Raw genomic sequence first — 13,306 nt, 5'->3', positions numbered from 1 at the left:
AAAACGTCTACTGATTCAGTCGTGTAGGCAAGATAATGATGAGGCTTCCTTTGAAGCGCCGTACATCACAGCTCCCGTAATACCATCCAACCCCAGGACCACGCGTGCTCACTGCTCGTTTGTTTGTCTGGTACCGCTCAGGATGCCAGGTCGGTCGTCCTGACGTGTGACTCTTGGCCACTGCTCACTGTTCACTGTGTTTATGCTTCAACACAGTTGGCTCCCAGCTCTGGTCTCCTGCTCTGCGTCACTCCACTGATCCACTTCACCACCCAGCCAAGAGACTCTTGGTAGACGGCAGCATGCAGCCAGAACGGGCAGGTAAAGGTGAGCCCCCCCCCCCCCCCCCCCCCGGGTCTTTGAAGCATTGAATAACGGACTCTTGTAAGTGGTTTGATTGTAGTTAATTTGGCCCTCTTTCAATTTCAAAGTCTTTCAAAGTCTACAAGGTGTGTGTGTGTGTGTGTGTGTGTGTGTGTGTGTGTGTGTGTGTGTGTGTGTGTGTGTGTGTGTGTGTGTGTGTGTGTGTGTGTGTGTGTGTGTGTGTGTGTGTGTGTGTGTGTGTCAGTCACATGGCTTCCCCTCAGAATGGGTTGCCATCGTTGACAACACTGCTTTCTTCCTCACTGACGTCACGTCCATTATCTTAAGTATTTTCCTTTTGCAGGCATCTCCTCAGAATCAATAGGTGCGCATGAGAAAAGCATCAAAAGTATGTGTACAAACGTGCACACCTGGAACCGACCTTCGTCATCCGACCAGCTCGTTGTTTTGTGTCTCAGCTTCAGGGCCGGCGAACGAGAGCCTGCTCTACCAGTCTCTGAAGCCCTACCTGGACAGCCAGACCAGACAGCAGCCCATCATCGGTCTGTACCCTCACGGCTCCGTCTTAAGGCTCCTCGTTGACATTCAACATCTCCATGGGGGACCGCCGAGCAAAGTGCCCTCACTGTAGCTGCTTTCACACATACACGTAAAAGCCCGCTATTAGCCCGCTATTCTCCCGACGGGCCGTATATGTGAAAGACATATCCTGCCATTGGTATCCTGAAAACATAGTGAAAAAAATACTACCCCCTGAGGTAGTATTTTAGCCGGCGGAAATGTAAATGACCTTCTGCTGCACGCGTGTATATAGAAAATGTTTTACTTATTATTATGTTACACCTCTCCTGCTGTCGGCTCCCAGACCGTAGTCGAGGAACACAGGGGAGACGTTCTCTCGGGGGTACCACCCTTCACTTTGACCGGCAGTGGGTCTGCTTATAGGTCTGAATATGGTCGGAATGAAGCGGCCGCCGATGATTGACAGGCTGGGTATTTTATTCTTAGTTTCACTAACGTTACAATACACGTTTGCACAGACACAACCGGACTCGTTCGTTACTTCACTAAACTGACACACGCTACCGCTCGCTCTCCTCACTCGTCCACTCACACACACACACACACACACACACACACACACACACACACACACACACACACACACACACACACACACTGCCATTCTCGCACACACACATGCGCTAACTCTCGTAACACTTATTATTTACAACAGTTAGCTGAACATTATAGGGTCTCGTCCTTCCACTCCCTGTTTCCTCAGTTAAAAACAGAAATCAACTACATTCGTCCCAGTGTTTGTTAGATGTGAAATGAAGCAAAAAAAGACGCTCTCATTCTCTGGTAACGCAGTCGTTCGCGACGCCTTTCTTCATCGTTGTTTCTTCTATTTGTCTCCGGATGTTGTGGATGCAACGGAATATATGATGTGTTTTTGCTACAGCAACATTTAAGATGATCACGATGAGTTCTGCCCGCTCTGCCTCCGTTGCCGTCTGCGGTCAAACCAAAACAAACCAGAGTGACAGTCCCGCCTCCTGCGAACTTAGACCCTACGTCATATCCCGCCCCTTGCAAGCCCGCCCCCCCCCCCCCCCCCCCCCCACATCGGGCATCAAGTGTGAATAAGTGTGAATGACCCTCACGGTCAAACCTCCTGATATACAAATGCGGAGAAAAGACGGAGGTGAGACATGTGTGTGTGTGTGTGTGTGTGTGTGTGTGTGTGTGTGTGTGTGTGTGTGTGTGTGTGTGTGTGTGTGTGTGTGTGTGTGTGTGTGTGTGTGTGTGTGTGTGTGTGTGTGTGTGTGTGTGTGTGTGTGTGTAGGCCTCGACAGCGTCACAGAGTGCGTGAAGGTGGGCCCGTGCAGCCAGGAGGCCCTCTACCTGTGCGAGGTGTGCCAAGGTCGCATGCAGAGGTCAGACGTCCGGAACCACATCATGGGCTCCCTGCACAGATACCGCTACATCGTGAGTGGGAGGACCCCGGGGGGGTCGGGAGGCGGGGGGGGGGGGGGTCTTCACGAGGACCTAACAGAAGCCTTGTGCTAGACCAGCTGATGTCTGCGGATGTCTGGCCCACACACTGCGTCACTACAAAGGTCATGTGAACTAGGGATGGGTCAGAATATTCGATTATTAGATTATTCGTTCCTGAGGGTCAAAGTCGATTTTTTTAACATTTGGACCGTTAACATTTTTTCCCATTCAAATAAACAAGAATTAACGGACGGAACTAATGTTGGTTCTGTAGCACTAATAGTTAATCATGTACAGAAAAACAATATACACAATACACAAGCATAAATATTAATATATATATGCATACAACACAAACACTGATCACTGTTAAAGTTAGTTTTTTTTGCGTTTAAGATATTAAGTGATTTCTTGCCGATGATCCATGGCTGCCTCTGTGAATGTCGGGACACATCCAATAATCGATTATTCGTTCATAACCACCCACTGATTATTCGACCGTGAAACATTAGAGTTATTCACATCCCTGGTGTGAACCGTGTCTGATGCCTAATACTCTGGCCGTCCGGCGGGGCTTCGGGTAGCCTGGGGAGGATGGAGGGGACTTGGTTGTAGGGCTGGGCGATTAATCCAATTTTGATCGCTATTTCAGAGTGAAACGATCACCAAACTAATATAATCGAGTTGAAACGATTATTATTATTTTTTCATTTTTTTCATAGAAATTACAGAACAGCTGGATTCATATCTGGACTTTATTTTCTATTAAATGATTATTTTCTTTGTAAATGATAACCAAAGTTATCATTTACAAAGTGTTTTTTTGGAGAGAAATTATGAATAAATGAGTCATGTTTTCAAACTCAAAAATAATCGTTTGAATAATCGAGATTTCAATATTGACCAAAATAATCGCGACTATGATTTTTTTTTTCCATAATCGAGCGGCCCTACGCGGTTGTCCGTTTGTAACAAAGGGGTCGCGTGGACCGAGATGAAGGTTTTTGTTGGTTTGCGGACCGTCGGGGTCAGATCCCCTCTCACTGGGCTCCGTCCTCACAGAACGCCCGCCACCCGGAGCTGGCGGTGGGCTGGGGCCAGACGGTGGACGTGTCCAAGCTGGCCTGGCCGCTGATGGAGATGGCCAGCGTGCTGGAGAAGAGGGACGGACCTGGCGTCGTCAAGGTCTGTGCGAACGCGGTTGAAGTACATTAGAGTTGTGTAAGATGTCTTTGTTGTGTTATTGGAATTAAGGTCCAGGCTTTCCAACATTACAGTAGACTTTTCGTTAATGCCTTTTTTACTATTTTAACCCGATTATGGGCAATCAACTCCACTCCAAGAAAAGAGGAAAATAAAATGACTGTCTGTTCGCTCCCCGACCCAGGCGTAACCCCTATATCTCCCACCACCCTAAAGAGATTTTTGGAACTATCTTCTATATATATTTTTTAAATTAAACGTATATTTTCTCCCTTTTGCTTTGGCCCTCTGTACTTCAGGTGCTGCAGTTGGACGCCGTTACTTTCAAAGAGATGGGACAGAAGAGTGCGGCCAGCGGTCAGTGCCAGGAAGTCTCCTAGAAGCTTCCACCCATTCCTCCCGACAGCTCACCCTCCTCCCTCCCCGCTATTAACGGGATGGAAACCTCACTGTGGAATCCCACCGTAACGTAGCCGCCTGGCTCCACCTCTCTCCCCCCCCCCCCCCCCCCCCCCCCTCCACAGCGACGTCTCAGGTGGCTGCACTCAGACGCGAGCAGACGGAGGAGAGCTCTCCTCCCGTCCCGTCGGCGCTCACACAGACCCGCGTCGGAAACGGTGCGGCCCAGTCGTCCCCGAAGAAGTGCCCGGTCAAGTCCCGGAACGCGGCAGCACGCCGCCCCGGGTCCGGCGCACCGTTACCGACGAACGCGTCCACGTCCGAGGCGGACGCCACTGCTGTGAAGTTGCCTCCCGCAAAGTCAGCCGGGCCTTCTGTCCAATCCGAGAGCAGGGGTCACATCCTGGACGGCCACGCGGTTATCGGTGAGCCAAGTTGCACGACGACAAAGTGTACGCAGTCCCCTGTGAAGGACGCCGTTACACCGGTAACTTAGCTTTTCTTTTCTTTCACCGGTGTACATACAAACTCGATGACTTAATGTAATGGACGCTGCTGTGAAACCCTCCTAAATGGACTGATGAGCGACGTAGCGCAGCAGTGAGCTGAAGGCCTGTGTGTGTGTCCCCCTACAGGTCTGGACTGCGTGGTGGAGTGTAGGCGGAGGGACGACGGCAGACCGTCCTGCTTCTTGTGTCAATGCTGCCGCGTCAAGTCCAACCCAGACGACTTCGTTGCTCACCTGACGAGTCCCTCGCATATCTCCAACTACCTGGTCGGTTTACGCTACCGTTCAAGAGTCTGGGCTCACCCAGACAATTTCCTGTTTTCCGGGAAAACTCACACTCTTATTCATCAGTTTTCAGCCGTGCTGACATAATTGCACGAGGCTTTTCTAATCGTCATTCAGCCTTTAACGCGATGAGGTGAACGACGGACCAGTAGAAACACAGGAGAGACGGTGGCTGGCCTCAGTACTCCTCTATGTAGATAAAAATCGGACGTTTCCAGCTGCAATAGTAATTTACCACATTAACATTGTCTAGACTGTATTTCTGATTAATTGAATGTGATCTTCATTGAATAAAACAAGGACATTTCAAAGTGAGCCCAACCTTCTGTACGGCGGTATGTTCCCCTTCCCGTAGCGCTGTTATTATCACGGTGTGAACTGAACAGGGAGTGGATTCAAGGCCGCAGAGATAACATGACGAGCCATGAGGAGTCAGGCTCACACTGTGATGAATCACCCAAGTGACCTCGTCGAATCGTTTCAAACGATTCCTTTCAAAGAACGTCCTGTTTGAGCTGGGAACGTTGTCTGCACGCCAACAGAGGCGTTTTAAACCCCATGAGACAGACCACATACGAGACTGCACACAAGCGCGTGTTATAAAAGCCCTCGTGTGTCCATTCCTAAACGTAGGAGGGGTTAAAAGCAGTTTACTAAAATCGCTATGGTGACTGAGTGAAGATGTTCTATTCTTTAAACTCTTCTTCTACATAGTCCAGTGAGTAGCCATGTGTTTGTGTGCAGATGGAGGTGTACCCTGAATGCGTGGACGCCATGATGGGAGGCCTGACCGTGGAGAAGGAGCTGCTGCAGTCCGTGGCCCTGAGGGTGGAACGCATCGAGGGCAGAGGGCAGCACAAGGTATCACCACGTCTCACTCACTCACTCACTCGCTCACTCACTGGGAACATCAAGGGTGCGTCCTAACCCATTCACACGGGTTTATTCTCTGATAAATTCCTTCTTTGGGGACAATGTTATGTTGCCACAGGTTTTGGAGTGGCCAGCACACCTGTGCGATCAGCTGAGTGATAAGACCTACCACTGGTGTAAGTACCAACGCCTCCTCGCCCCGCCTGTCCTTTCTTGTGGAATTCAACGCCGCCGTCGTTCCAACGCACTTCGTCTCTCCACGAGAAGCTCCTCCTTGACGTGGAGTGGGGCTTTGAAGTCGTTGACACCGTTCCCTTGTCCGCGTGTTTGAATATTGTTCTGATGCGTCCTGTGCTCTTTTGACGATCTGTAATTCAGCTGCTGAATGCGTGTACACTGAACGGACTCCTCCAGCGAGCTGGCAGGGCCCTAACCTCCCCCTCCTCTCTGTGTTCTCTCCCTCATCCTCTTAACCGACGTGCTTTGTATGCGGATGCGTTCTCTCGCTTTGCATTTTGTCTGCATTTTTTTAGGCGTGCAAATGTTCTCTGACAGCGAGCAGCGGCGCGGCGCGGCTGCCAGGCAGGAGAAGAACGCCGTCAGCTTGAGAGGTTCGGACTCTTTACACCAACCGACCGACGCCGGGTGGGCGGAGCGGGCGGCCAAGAAGCGCCGCACCGCGAATGAAACCCACCCGGTGTTTAAGGTAAGCATGCCGATGTCTGAAGGTGCGTTCGTTTTGGAGAGGGCGTCTTTCGGCCTGCCCCACACGGCCGCCGTCAGCGCACCGTCCAGCCCGCCACCGGACACCCTGGAGCCCCTGGAGCCCCTGGAGCCCCTGGAGCCCCTGGAGCCCGTGGAGCCCGTGGCGTCGTACTCCAACGTGGCCTTAAGCCCGCTCAGGGTTACGTTGTTCGAGACACCGCTCAGCGCCGCCTCAGCGCCGCGCCACATCGAGGTCCGGTCCGCAGACGTGGAGGAGAGCATGGACCCCGTGGTCGTCGGACGCCGAGAGCCGGCCGAGCGCGGCCCCGCCCCCCGGGGCCTCCTCCCGACGCGGGGCGGCGGCGGCGGCGGCCGTCCCTCACCGCCCTGCTTTTACCCGCCCGCCCCTCCGGAGAGTCTGGACCCGTGTGGGACCCGACACCACCGCCCCACACAGGCCTCCTCCGCCGCCGCCGGGCGCCCGGCAGACCGCATCGGCCGCCCTGCAGACCGCATCGGCCCTACGGGGGCTGGGGACGTGACCCCGGGGGCCCTGTCCTCCGGGGCCCGCCCCGTATTTCAAGACCCCCTTCCGGAAACGAGCCCCGTCGGCCCAAAGCCCACGGTCACGTTTTACTACTGCACCCCTGGAGGCCAGCGGCCGTCCTAGGTTACCACTTATTTTTTTTGGTGTTTTTTTTTTTGTTCAGGAAATCAGGTTTTGTTAATATGGGGACGTCGGCTGTAACGATTTACAATGCAGATTAGCAGGGATTGTCGTCACATGTGCTTTACTTCTGGTTTTTGATTTCGTCAAAGAACAAAGGGTATAAATACAAGGGTTTGTTATGCAATATATTGTTGAAATAAGTGTAATCTTAGTGGCTAGATCGCAATTATTATTTTTTAATATACAGTATATATATATATTTCTATTCAATGATAATCTTTTCAAGACTCAAATAAAAAATGAACTTGACCTTTACACACTGTATGCTGTTAATATGCAAGTTTACTTTTTGACAAGTTTATGCGTGTGAAAAACGTTTTATTTATTTTTGTTTTTAAATGATTGCTATCCTGTTCATTTTTTGACACAAAATGTTGATCCAAAATCGCCACAGAAGCAAACCAATGTATTATGCCAATGTTGGGTGAACATAATAAAATGAACTTTTGGGAACGGCTGTCCTACGCTCCTTTTCGTTAGGTTCTGTTCGACTTACGCTTTCAACCTGTTTTAGATAGACTATGGTCTTAATGTAGTACTGATTTGTTGCGACAAATTAAATGGTATCATCATTGGCTAACAATATGCAATATTGCATGTTGTGCAAGTTCACACAGTTTTGAACTAGTTCATGTTCAGTTCATTAAGTTTTTTTTTAGAAACCGAAGAAAAACTGGGAGTGAGTATTCTGTGCTTATCTTTTTAAATGAATCCTCTCCATTACCTGCTGCCCATCACTACAATCTCAAGATTGTTGTGGATATTATTTGTACACCTGTTTCATTCATCACAACTAAGGCAGTAACTCTTCTATTTAATAAACATGTCATCTGGACCTAAGCATCACTTCAGAATGTCACAAAATCTGAACTAGTTCAAGTTGAAGTTCTTTAGTTAAACATATGTTAAGTTCAGTTCAAAGTTCATAGAAAAATGAACTTGTTCAATGATGCACAACACTGACAGTACGTCGGTCCGCCCCCTCGGGTTCTGACCAGCGTTTGTTTCTGCGACCACAAGATGGCGCAAATGCTACTTCGGCGGCAGCAGTTCAGTTCATTGAAAATAATAAAATATCCTAATAGACGACATAAAATATTTAACATTTGCCTTTAGAGTATCGAATGTGTTGTGATGGGTGATGTGGATAGGTGCCCTGGTGAGATCGGAAGGGTATTCTGGGTCACTTGAGCAAATAGAGGAACCCCAGTCTCGGAGTGAGAGAACGTTGGAATTCCTTGGATGTTGGACCAGTTATTTCACATTCTTCCAGGCTCTTAAACAACATGATTTGTTGGATCATTTTATCTGGCGTGTTTCAAAGGCATCTGACTAATACACAACCACCGTATATTTTTATACCACCAGGTATTAAACAAATCTGAAAATCTGCCTCTTCTGACGTCCACCTTGATCCAAATAAAACGTTTGGGTTCCATTGGGGTTGTATGCGGCATCAGGAACTTCTAATGGGCCTATACATCCCCAAATATTTGTTTCTAAGCTTTAACAAGTCCTAAGCAATAAAGGGCTTTAGCAGACGCCTTATCTCGACTGCTCCACAAGAGAACCAATCCACCTGTCCACGCACACCTGTAACCTGTACCGTAACACTCACACACACACACACACACACACACACACACACACGCACGCATTGACTTATCAAAGGGTAAATAGCTAAATCATAATTGTGAACAATGGGAATATTTTCCTGACAGATGCAGCAAATGAACATGCTTATCCTAGATGGGTCTATGATCGAGGGCATAGACTTAAGTGGCTTCCCATATAAAAAATATATATATTTTCTAAGAGGGAATGATAATAGTGATCGACCGGTTGGCCGATATTATCGGCCAATATTTGCGTTTTTTACGTGTATCCGTATCGGCCGATTTTTTTTTAAATAAAAAAAAAGATATATATTTTTTTTTTTCCCGGCATGATATACAGACAATAAATGTTCCTTTTTTTTAATTGACACTTATAAGATTTGTTATCATCATTGTGTCATTTTTATGACGTAAATTGAGGGAGCAAAAGCAGTATTGGCTTAGCCTGGAGATCCAGAGCCACATCCAGAGAGCTGTAGGGTCTGGCAACGAGTAATGAAAACGGCCCAACTTTAACATTAACTTTAACACGAACGGTGTTACACCGAATTCTGCGACCCACCGAAAAGTGTGACCCCCAGGGGGCGGGTCTTTCTTCTGACCCCCAGGGGGCGGGTCTTTCTTTTCTTGATACAAACGTTAATTCTAAACAGCATTTTACACAGTAGCCTATAATAGGAAATGCTCAAAGTCATTAAACACTGACTGTAGCTTTTTATGGGGAAAGAAGCAACGGTGACGGACCGTACTAACGCCCTATCCATTGTATTGGTCTGTAAAATGCTAATCAAATCAAACATTTAATAACAAGGTGAGGGGTGGTATGGGGGGAGATCTTATGTCGTGCTGCGTGCATGTTGCAGAAAATGTGCAACAGCGCCCCCTGGGGTCACACCCATTGGTGGGTCGCAGAATCCGGAGTAACAACGGCGTTCTCCAAATGAGAAGAGGGCGGGCCTTTCAGTTAAATGGGTTTGATTAAGTGGGGAGAGGGAGGGACTTCTGATAGAGCGATATTAGTAGTTTCCGTAACACGTTTTTCGGATATTGCTTTGTCAAAAATGTCTTAAAAACTCTGTAATTGTTCTACTATTCGTTATTCTGATCATGTTCCTATGTTTTGCCTGAGTCCGGGGGGCTGTTCACTGGCGTACACGGTTCATAGGAAGTAAAACACCGGAAATTGCGTCGAGGCATCCCGGGATAACGCCACAATCCAGGACCATCACTTCACCCAGTGTGCAGGGCAAGGCAGCGGGGATGCTAACGCGATTACACCGAGCGGACAGTGCCTGAGCTGCTAGTTGTTGTTTTTTTGCTAGCCGACATAAAGCTCGCAGTGCAGCAAAAGGAGGCAGAAAAGAAACGACAACCGCCACCTCGGAGACGCACCAGGACGCCGTCGCGCCGCCGGCCTCCGATAAACCTGGCCATTTTTCGTCGAAATGTCAGCTTTTTCCGAGGCTGCTCTAGAGAAGAAACTATCGGAGCTTAGCAACTCTCAGCAAAGTGTGCAGACCCTGTCCCTGTGGCTCATCCACCACAGGAAACACTCCCAAACTATTGTCACCGTCTGGCTCAACGAACTGAAGAAAGGTACAGTGAGTGAGTGCGCTGCGGTGCGCGGCGGGTCCTCCCCGGAGGAGACCCCCCTCGGACCGCCGGGGTCCGCCACCTGGGCTCCGGTGTGCACTTCCACAAGTTAGCTCCCCGGGGCTAGGTAGCATCGTGCTAGTAGTGGCTCTGTGGTCCCGATGTGTGTTGTGTTTGAATGTGTTGGTTGGTTGGTTGCCGAGCGTGCATTTCCCTAACATCTAATATTTGCATGCGCGTCGTTGAGCTCTACGGTCGTCGGTGCTCGGGTCAGCGGGTTGAAGGTGGAAAAGGCAAATGCAAGCTTGTTGTGTACACCGATCAGCTCCAGGTGACTACGGTGTTCATGAGTCGCTCCCCACCGTTTTCCCTGCTTGGGGTTTGGAGTAGTACCAGTAGTACCAGTACGTGTTCGGTTAGTAGTCCGGTCTGCGCAATAAGACGTGTTTTCCTTCCCTTCACTGTTAAAAGGGTGTCGTTAGATCTGACGCTCTTCTTACCTTGATTCCCAATTTGTACGTGAATTAGGAATATTTCGGCGTTTGGGTTTCCTATTTTTCCTCTTTTTTTTCGGTTAAGATATCTTGATACAAATGCCACGTCCGATATAAAGGTAGGGTATAGCGAATACATGAATCAGCTCATAAATACAAGTATGCGAATGTAGCTGCTGTATCTTAAACCGCTGAATGAATGTCCCGAGCAGGACCTGCCCCCCCCCCCCCCCCCCCCAACACGACCACCTCCACCATCACATCACCCACCAAGTACTGCTTCATGACCATCCGTTCATTCTTAAGTTCAATTATGGACATAAAACATCACACTACATGATTTAAAGAGAATAATATATATCTTTTGTATACATTTAAAATGACTTCTGAAACAAACGAATCAGCTATCCTATGTTGAACACATTGTTAAATATGACCAACTAGTAACATTCAAGAGACTCGTTATCAACAGACTCTTGGGGTGTTTGTAATTGGTCCCTGAGATTGTTGGCTTCTATGTTGTTGTTGGGGCTCGGGTTAACCTTAAACCTCTCTGCACCTGCACACATCCACACCTGCACACATCCACACCGTGCACGCCCACACCGTGCACGCCCACACCGTGCACGCCCACAGCAGCATCAGCATAGTTTCTCTCAGCACTGCTGCTGCTAAATTTCCTAAGGGAAACCCTGATCTTTAAGAATCCTTATACCTGGTTCCTGGGTATAAGAGGGGTATAATAATTGGTAGAATTCTTTTTTACACACATTCATATTGACCAATCATGCATGCATCAAAATATGCGTCAATAATCTTCTATTTGTGTAACTCTTAATCACAGGTTATACAATCTCAAAGGGCTCTACAGGACATATGATCCTATATTGGGGTGTTTTTATTGGCGGGGTTGGTCTGGTCTGGTTGCTCTGAGAATGATTGTGATATTTGTAAAACCAGGGTTACCACGGTTTCACAAACCTTCCCTACATGATCAGACCGTGCCCGTGTCAAAGCACGCACCAAAAGAACACAAGCCTTTGCTTTATCTCAGTTGGCAGAAGGACCCACGTGCTCTGGTGGGGTCCTATTAACTTAAGGATTGGTAAATGTGTCTGCAGTGTCAGGACACAAGTGAATCTTTTGTAGGAACTGTTCGGTTTGACTGCTCGGCCAATTTAAGTGTGTGTGTGTGTGTGTACAGCTCAGGTGTCTCGCAAGCTGACCTTTGTCTACCTGGCCAACGATGTCATCCAGAACAGCAAGAGGAAAGGACCAGAGTTCACCCAGGACTTTGCACCCATCATCGTGGACGCCTTCAAACATGTGTCCAGGTGAGCTGAACCGGCACACACCCTGGGTGCATGATGGGCTTCTGAGTCTTCCCGTCCAACACATGATGCATCTTAGTTTGCAGCACGGCAGGGAAAACATGGCCTGTTTGTTAAAGGTCCTACGGTCGTCCTGGGTCGCCCACCGTGTCCTACTCGGACATGGTACCTGCTGGTGACGCTGGTTTCCCCTCTCTGTGCAGGGAAGGAGAGGAGAGCTTTAAGAAGCAGCTGGGCCGGGTGCTGTCTATCTGGCAGGAGAGGGCGGTGTATGAGAACAGCCTCCTGGACCAGCTCTCACAAGTCCTCTGTAAAGACCATCACTCTCACTCACGCTCTTCATTTTGCAGGATACCGTTTATATTCATTGAAACTCCTTTCCCCCCCGCTGTGACTGGTGCTGCAGACGGAGAGAAGAAGGCTAAGAAGAGGTCCTATGAAAAGATCCAGATGGACGAGGAGGACAGCTTTGCTTCCCAGAGCTCTCCTACAGAAGAGCCCCCCCAGGTGCCTAGCCACTCCACACTCGGGTTATCAGACTCTATTATTTATTCATGTGCGGCCAGTGTGGCGTCCCCAGAGTGAACGCTTGGTTGGCGTCACTACAAAGACATAAACAACACACAATTACACAGGATAAATTAAATTTAATGTGTATTATTTGGTCGTTACGGACGACTATTCTCTCTCACACGGCAACACGGCAGACTTGCACTTGAAATAAAAGTGGATCTAAAAGGGACCAGGGCGCACACAGAGTATAAAGAAACTACTTCTGCACGTGTAAAATTGGGCAATCAGTACATTTATTACGTAATATATACATTCAGTCTGCGGTTTAAGATGTGCTGTTGACTTCTGCCTCTAGTCATATACCAATAGATAACATCCTCTTCCTTTCTTCTCAATTATTTTAGCAAACAGGAAACCAAAATATAGTATTTTCTCACGTCTACCTCACGTCTGTTGATGGATCAGACCACACGGGTTGAATCTGCAATTCAATTTGACACAAACTTAGTTGGTAAAATGCCGGCAGTAAAACAAGCCCTACTGACGTCGTACGTGAGGCCACGACTCCACCGACGCCTTGTTGGTGGGGTGGTGGTGGTGGTGTTGAGTGAGGAGACCCGTCTGTCTGTCTAGCCGTTTCTCAATTCGCGTTCTCGTGTGTTCTCGTGTACTTGCATTCTCGATAAACGTCATCAGTGGTGGCCCAAGCACTGTTCCAATTCCAAGTACGC

The 13,306-nt window shown here is 48.6% G+C and overlaps 2 protein-coding genes across 3 annotated transcripts; both read left to right on the top strand.

The window, feature by feature from the left end:
* Window positions 1-213: 213 nt before the first annotated feature.
* On the top strand, window positions 214-7,476 carry LOC311372653 (uncharacterized protein). Its single transcript, XM_084489622.1, has 10 exons — window positions 214-327; window positions 783-866; window positions 2,174-2,316; window positions 3,388-3,510; window positions 3,828-3,885; window positions 4,053-4,352; window positions 4,563-4,702; window positions 5,465-5,581; window positions 5,712-5,769; window positions 6,127-7,476. Exons 1-10 carry the CDS (start codon window positions 303-305, stop codon window positions 6,966-6,968), a joined length of 1,890 nt encoding a protein of 629 aa, XP_084345748.1. The 5' UTR covers window positions 214-302; the 3' UTR covers window positions 6,969-7,476.
* Window positions 7,477-9,535: 2,059 nt separating this feature from the next.
* Window positions 9,536-12,793, top strand: LOC311372654 (regulation of nuclear pre-mRNA domain-containing protein 1A-like). 2 transcript variants are annotated; one of them, XM_084489624.1, is made up of 4 exons: window positions 9,536-10,240; window positions 11,936-12,065; window positions 12,266-12,372; window positions 12,469-12,793. In XM_084489624.1, exons 1-4 carry the CDS (start codon window positions 10,090-10,092, stop codon window positions 12,645-12,647), a joined length of 567 nt encoding a protein of 188 aa, XP_084345750.1. In that variant the 5' UTR covers window positions 9,536-10,089; the 3' UTR covers window positions 12,648-12,793. The 2 variants fall into 2 exon arrangements, with proteins under 2 accessions (XP_084345750.1, XP_084345749.1); XM_084489623.1 differs by having other exon boundaries at window positions 9,941-10,240; window positions 12,266-12,793.
* The last annotated feature ends 513 nt before the right edge of the window (window positions 12,794-13,306 follow it).

This window comes from Micromesistius poutassou, assembly GCF_964030765.1.
Source record: "Micromesistius poutassou genome assembly, contig: SCAFFOLD_5823, whole genome shotgun sequence".
Classification (NCBI taxonomy): Eukaryota; Metazoa; Chordata; class Actinopteri; order Gadiformes; family Gadidae; genus Micromesistius; species Micromesistius poutassou.
The sequence above is the reverse complement of the archived record's forward strand: the minus strand, read 5'-3'. Positions and strand labels throughout refer to the sequence as shown.

What these genes read in the sequence shown, in the direction of transcription:
- LOC311372654 (XM_084489623.1), top strand. Translation starts at nt 10,090, where the DNA reads ATGTCAGCTTTTTCCGAGGCTGCTCTAGAGAAGAAACTATCGGAGCTT. An exon ending in GCTCAACGAACTGAAGAAAG is followed by an intron (nt 10,241 to 11,935) that starts GTACAGTGAGTG and finishes GTGTGTGTACAG; the next exon opens with CTCAGGTGTCTCGCAAGCTG. An exon ending in GCCTTCAAACATGTGTCCAG is followed by an intron (nt 12,066 to 12,265) that starts GTGAGCTGAACC and finishes CTCTCTGTGCAG; the next exon opens with GGAAGGAGAGGAGAGCTTTA.
- LOC311372653 (XM_084489622.1), top strand. Translation starts at nt 303, where the DNA reads ATGCAGCCAGAACGGGCAGGTAAAG. An exon ending in ACGGACCTGGCGTCGTCAAG is followed by an intron (nt 3,511 to 3,827) that starts GTCTGTGCGAAC and finishes TCTGTACTTCAG; the next exon opens with GTGCTGCAGTTGGACGCCGT. An exon ending in ACAGAAGAGTGCGGCCAGCG is followed by an intron (nt 3,886 to 4,052) that starts GTCAGTGCCAGG and finishes CCCCCTCCACAG; the next exon opens with CGACGTCTCAGGTGGCTGCA.